This window comes from Ornithodoros turicata, chromosome 3 (genome assembly GCF_037126465.1).
Source record: "Ornithodoros turicata isolate Travis chromosome 3, ASM3712646v1, whole genome shotgun sequence".
Classification (NCBI taxonomy): Eukaryota; Metazoa; Arthropoda; class Arachnida; order Ixodida; family Argasidae; genus Ornithodoros; species Ornithodoros turicata.
The window spans coordinates 45,101,207-45,107,501 of record NC_088203.1 but is presented as its reverse complement, the minus strand read 5'-3'; the positions used below and the strand labels follow the sequence as shown (position 1 = coordinate 45,107,501).

General features: G+C 45.1%; 1 protein-coding gene across 1 annotated transcript; it reads left to right on the top strand.

Moving 5' to 3' along the window:
• The first annotated feature begins 1,482 nt into the window (after positions 1 to 1,482).
• Positions 1,483 to 5,455, top strand: LOC135389417 (putative nuclease HARBI1). The gene is made up of 6 exons (XM_064619467.1): positions 1,483 to 1,666; positions 1,761 to 2,030; positions 2,317 to 2,429; positions 3,535 to 3,670; positions 4,920 to 5,299; positions 5,426 to 5,455. Exons 1-6 carry the CDS (start codon positions 1,483 to 1,485, stop codon positions 5,453 to 5,455), a joined length of 1,113 nt encoding a protein of 370 aa, XP_064475537.1.
• The last annotated feature ends 840 nt before the right edge of the window (positions 5,456 to 6,295 follow it).

Genomic DNA, 6,295 nt, shown 5'->3' with positions numbered 1-6,295 from the left:
TATTTAAAAAAATGGAGATGGTCAGGTTCCTTGCCTGGTCGAAATTCGCTGGAATTCGCCATGACCAATGGGTGGATGGACACTGTCGTGACGCTTCCTAGAGCGAGTCCGACACCGACCGCTCTGGATATTTCGCTTAGCTTTGTTTGTGTGTTTGTTTGTTTGTTATTTGGTGTGTCAACGGTGCCGCCCCGCGGGAGACAACCGGCGAGGTAGGAAGTAGCTTCCAGAAGTTGCGCATAGCGTAGAGGTCACACCCCCCGCCAACTAGCAGGCGACCTCCAGGTTATGAAGGTGTTTACCGGCCGCCGACAGCACGTGCAGTGACAAGGGGTCCAAAATCTGACCTGAATTGTCGAGCAGAGCATAACAAGAGATAATGATCCTGCACGGGTTTCCTGTTCGCAACAATCGCGCCGACTGACACGTTTATAGACTGAGTACGTTTCATATCCCAAGCAGCACAATGTACTGAAAGTCGAGTCCAATAGGGGTGGACGGGTAGGTGAAAGGCCTTGAACAGACTCGTGAAACTAAGGAACATCGATAAGACACATACCGTCCACCCCTATTGCACTCGACTTTCAGTACATTGTGCTGCTTGGGCTATTGCACTCGTCTTTCAGTACATTGTGCTGCTTCAGATCCTTCCAAATGCAGTGTTTATGGCACTCGAATTACTCAGCACTTTGGAGTCGGCACAAATTCCCCATTCAGACAAAAAATAACCCACGGTTTCTGATATCGCTGCGGGTGTTTGCAACATTCAAGTAAACATACGGTGACTATTTTTATGCTGGTTATTTTTGTGTTTGAAAAACTGGGACGCTCAATCTTATTACACATTGTTGCCAAATAGTGTGTCACCATCAACCTACCAGAACCAATGACAGATACAGCGCGACTCATAGTCTTATCTGTTGATAGGGTGGGGTAGACGCGGTGGGAACCGGAAAAAATGTCTCCTTGAAAGAAAGTCACCGGAAAAACTGTGCCCCGAGAAACATGCACTTTTGGTACGCGTGGAATTGCTGCGAAATCCCCGTTTGCGGTATTGCCGGTCTTGTCCTCATGCAGGTCCTCAGACTCAAACATTAAAATACCTAACCACCTATTAACCCTTTCGGCCCTGGAATTATTTATTTTGAGCCATATTTTTTAAAAATTTTCTTTTTGGTACTACTGTGCACCCATATAGTATGCTGACATAAAAAAAATATTCAGTTTATAGTTATTTTGTAAAATGACTACGTGTCGTCAAAACAGGACACCAAGGGCGCGTTCCCAGCCACGTCGTAGGTGCGCGAGCTCGCTATTGTTTCACCCATCCCCATAGCAACAGCCGGGTCACGTGACAGGCTTCGCGATGGAGCACTAAAGAGCCGTTCCCTGCTACCCCGGCGGCGGCTCGTGCATCACGTGACCGTAGCCGTTGTGAGCGGAGGTAGGACGACCCAAACCTCTTCGGGGTTCGCGATCAAAATGGCGGATCTGTTCGTCATTTTTGACGAGGAGGGCATCGCCGATCGCGACCCGGAACGCACATATCGCACTTACAGCGATGCTTTCGCTACGATGTCAGAGGACAACTTCATTGCGACCTTCCGCTTGTCTAAGGACGCTGCTAGAGAGGTCTGCGAAGCTGTCAAGGGGGATCTAGAGCGGCGTAAGTATAACTATAGAAACTGATACAGTGCACTTGCTAACTGCATTTGTGCACCAATGCAGAAGTTCCATTTTTAAACAACGGCACATTTCAGCTCAGCAGTGGCGTCGTACAACCCTCAGCGTCGAGCAGAGAGTTTTAATGGCGCTACGGTTCTACGCCACTGGGGCATTCCTCGGCAACATTGCGAGGGAAGAGAGCTTCGTTTGCAGTAAGCATGCAATATCCGAGGCTCTCCACGCAGTGAGCCTAGCCATCACAATGAACCTTGCGCGGAAGTATCTCCGGTTCCCCTCGACTCCAGAGGAAAAGTTGGAAGTAAAGCGCGGGTTCTACGAGTTGGCTGGGTTTCCTGGGTGCCTAGGTAAGCAATCCCTGTTTTCCATAAACAACATAGGAATGCCTCTCACAATGCATGCAAGAATCATGATGAATAACACGTCTCCTCCGTTTCACTTTTTTTGCCTAATGGCAATGTGTAACAAAAAGTCACTATACAAAAACACAAACTGGATATAACATGAAATAGTAATGGTGATTAGCTTCAGCATTCGTGATCATGCAACTCCCTGGTACAAAATGAATGATTATCCCCTAAAAGTCGTGTCAGAGGGGAACATCCTCATTATTTGAGTGTATATTTTTCGCAGGTGCAATTGATGGTACCCAAGTGGCAATACAGCAACCAAGCCTTGCTGATCCACGGTTCGTGGATGGAAACTACTATTGCCATAAGGGATACCATTCCATCAACGTCTTAGCGGTGAGCAATTCTCGTACTTTTTTGGTACTTATTTCTGCACAAATTTCCACAGTACGAGGTAACTCGTTACTGTAACTGAGTTCCTATTTTGGTAACTTGTAACGTAACTCGGTACTTTTGCGCCGTGGTAACATTCAGAGGAACCCGTTCCTTTTTTTGGTAACTTTGCCAAAGTAACTTAAGTTCCATGTTACTTTTAACTCGCTTTTTACTCACGTCCACACATTTTCTTACTTTCTCTCCGTTTCCTTCCTGGCATATTTTGCCATAAAACATGATATTCAATGAGTGACAGTATTTTATTCAGGAAGTAAGAACCGCTGCCATTGAAATAAAGCTGAACCATTCTGCGCCCACAGGGGGTAAGATGCAAAGTGTTCGAATAGACCTTTACCAGAGAAACGTCATCATGACATTGGTAGACAGACTGAAACCGAAACAAAGCGGAAGGACGGCTGGGTTCCACGAACGGGCACATGTTCGCCGTCTCCCATTGAAAGAAAAATAGGACCGAGAGTCTTGTCCATTCAAGGGATCATGTCGTAATCCCCGCAAGACTGTGGTTTTCGGGCGTGACCTTGTTCACCTAGCTTCGAACGTAGTTCAATTCTACCAAATTTTGGCGCTATCGAACACTATGACGTCATTTATTTACAAACAGGGAGAGGTCTATTGTTGGACATAAAGGAAAACGATCTAAGCGTGTTGCACTCCTCCGCAGGCAACTCAAGGTCTAACTCAACTGCTCTTGAGCTGCACCTGCCTAATGCCATTTTGTGTCCTAGGTAACTTGGAAACACCTCATTCTTTTTGTTAAGTAACTCTGTAACTGCCAGTTAGATTTCATGCTGAAGAACTTCGTTATTAACTTAGTTACACTTAACACGCGGTAACTTAACCTGTAACGAGTTCTTTTTGACGAGTAACTTCTCAATCTATGAATATTTCATTTCAATTTTGTACCACAAAGTCAAAAAATCAATTAAGCAACTGTGTTTCCAGAACCATTGTATTTCCAATGCCCCTATGTACATTCTCTTGCTTGTTTGTTGCCTTTTATGCATACAGAGGATGTTCACGCTGTAACATTGCACATCTTTCTAAGATCTGTGATGCAACCAGGCGCATTCTGTTCCTGAATGCCAGATACCCGGGATCGTGCCATGATGCCTCTGTATGGGCAGCGTCCCAGCTCTGTCGAGAAGCTCCCACAATATTTGAAGATGGAGAGTGGCTAATTGGTGAGAATTTTTTTTGTTAGTCTGTACATTTCCTGCTTTTCTTCGTTTGGTTACTGATCTGGGTTGCACTTTTTTACGATGGCCCATTTTCATGTAACCCTTCCCCCCCACCACACACACTGCAAGTTGTGTCAACATCCCCACACATGTACTTCAGTGTTTCTTAGACGCTGCCTAGATTTTATTGCCTGCCAACACCTGAGTCGCGGGTTCAAAATGAAGCTCGCAGGCCTAATCCAACCTTGTGAGAGAAATGTATATAAAAGGCACATCTATTGACGTCCTGATAGCTATTGCAGTTCACGACTGCATCATCATATAGCTAGAGAGCATGTGTTATGCTTTGATGTGTGTGATGTGTTTTGCATGTGTTATGTTATGCCTCCTTGTTCAAGTTATGCTTTTGTTGGTTATTCAGTGACCTGCTCAACAGATTTCTCCATATGACATTTACGTATACAGGGTGTTCAAAATTAAGCTTTCACGAGCGCTACGCAAACACAGCGATGACAGGATACCGGATGACAATGTTATGCTACTTGTGTAAGAAACAGGTGCTGCTAATTATGTAGCACCTGTTTCTTACTCAAGGAACAGAAAAAATAGCACCAGTTTTCTTTTGTTCGCCTATTTATAAAGTGCTAGTGAAAGCTTAATTTTGAACACCCTGTATGTCAGAGTGTGTCAAGTTGTCATTTCAGACTACCCGTGGATGCAGATCGTTTAATTTGTCTGATACAGCCAACATAAAAGCCGATGAGGTAGTTAAACTTAGCTTAGAATGACGAACAAAATACAAGCCTCACAATGCCCCTTTGCATGCTTTGATGTAAGAGAGAACGTACTGAGGGTGGGTGTTTGTGTTTCCCAGCATGGCTTCGCACGTTGAACGGAGGATGGCTAGCATGGTGTATCTGCTAGCTTCTCTGGCCAGAAATTGAAGGATGTGGAATGGGACCCACTACTGGTGCCTTATTGCTTCAGCGGCGAATTGAAGAAATAGAATAAAACGGAAACATAGATTACACTGATGTGACCAGCTGCTCCCTGACGCTTGATGAGTGCAAGCATGCAGTGACTTGAAAGATTATTTTTGAATATTCATTTGGATACAGCCATTCTCAGTACTCAGTCTTTTAAGTCTCATAACATGTTTGAGTGACCTGCTTTGCACTACGTGCTATGATCACGATTGGGCATGCAACCTACATCTGCAGAATAACGGATGAGAGTTTTTAATAATCTACAGGAGACAGCGCCTACCCCTTGCAGCCATGGCTGATGACGCCTGTCCGAACACCAACGACACAGGAAGAAGAGGACTACAATGACGCACACAGTCGAACACGTGTGCGCATTGAGCACTGTTTCGGCATGCTGAAGATGCGGTTCCGGTGCCTTCAGAGGTACCGCACCTTACACTTTGCTCCAGACCGGTCGTGCAACATCATAAACGCTTGTGTGGTGTTGCACAACATGTGTATAGCGTACAACACACCTCAGCTACCTGACGCAGCTGACGCAGAAAGTGGGCCTGATGATGACGTGACAGAAGAGGCACACGTTGCGGGGGCAGACGATGCAGAGGACAATGGCAGTGCTGTTGCCACAAGCAGTCGTGCAACCCAGGTCAGAAGTCGCCTTATAGCACAGTGCTTTAGGCGACATCTTTAACTACCTAACTGACTCCAGTGCTTGTGGAACTTTGTCACCTGTGGCTATAAAACTGTGCCTTTGACTTCTGCTCTACAACAGGGGCCTCAAACACCTGAGCAAGCTGTGTGACTGATTTTCAATTTCTTTTTCCAAGACTATTTTGTGAAGAAAGTGCACAATACAGTTTGTAAATAGCAGGTAATTTGAATTCTCCTGACAATTGTATTTGTTTCTGAGGGACTACACATTTTTGTTGCATTGTTTTTCACGTTTTCAGTACTGGACTTGGAAAGGCATTTGATTTATTTCCCTTGTGTGTCATGTTGGGTTTTCCAGTAACAAATTTTGTACACACACAAGATAGCTCCACATTAAGTGCACCTGCCCATTTGTTCCTTTTAGCCCATCACTGTATGCTATAATAAGGTGTTTTATGGTAAATGCTGTTGTGTGCAACCAACAACCTGACTTGAGTTTGAGGCCCCTGTTCTAGAGCTCATGAATTGTAGTGACATTCATTATTTGTTGTATCATAATTTCGTGTGCATTAGCCGTGGTACGTGCACAATTTTTTTCCTCACAGAAGCCCTGTAGCTTTTCTCACAGAGCGGCTTTTCTGGAGACTATTTTTCCGTCGTGTTTTCCCCATAGGGTGGTTTTAACAAAAGTGCCAACTGTGTCTTCGGAACAGCGCTGCCCTGCCAATGAACGAGCAATACGTAATAGGGGCTTGTCCACATTCAGGTAGACTGACTTTCTGGTGCCTTTGCCAGGCAGCTTTAACGAAAGTGGTGTTAATGATTCATTTCTTGTGGAAGGCTGCTGACCTGTCGATCCATGAAAAACACTCAACGGCACAATCTTACCCTGGTAGTGCACTACAACTGCCCTTCTTTGTTGTACACCATGCAAACCCTGGAATACGGACCACATGCAGGGTTTTTAGCCTTCTCTATGGTCTTCTTTGTG

What these genes read in the sequence shown, in the direction of transcription:
- LOC135389417 (XM_064619467.1), top strand. Translation starts at nt 1,483, where the DNA reads ATGGCGGATCTGTTCGTCATTTTTGACGAGGAGGGCATCGCCGATCGC. An exon ending in TGGGTTTCCTGGGTGCCTAG is followed by an intron (nt 2,031 to 2,316) that starts GTAAGCAATCCC and finishes TATTTTTCGCAG; the next exon opens with GTGCAATTGATGGTACCCAA. An exon ending in AGATGGAGAGTGGCTAATTG is followed by an intron (nt 3,671 to 4,919) that starts GTGAGAATTTTT and finishes AATAATCTACAG; the next exon opens with GAGACAGCGCCTACCCCTTG.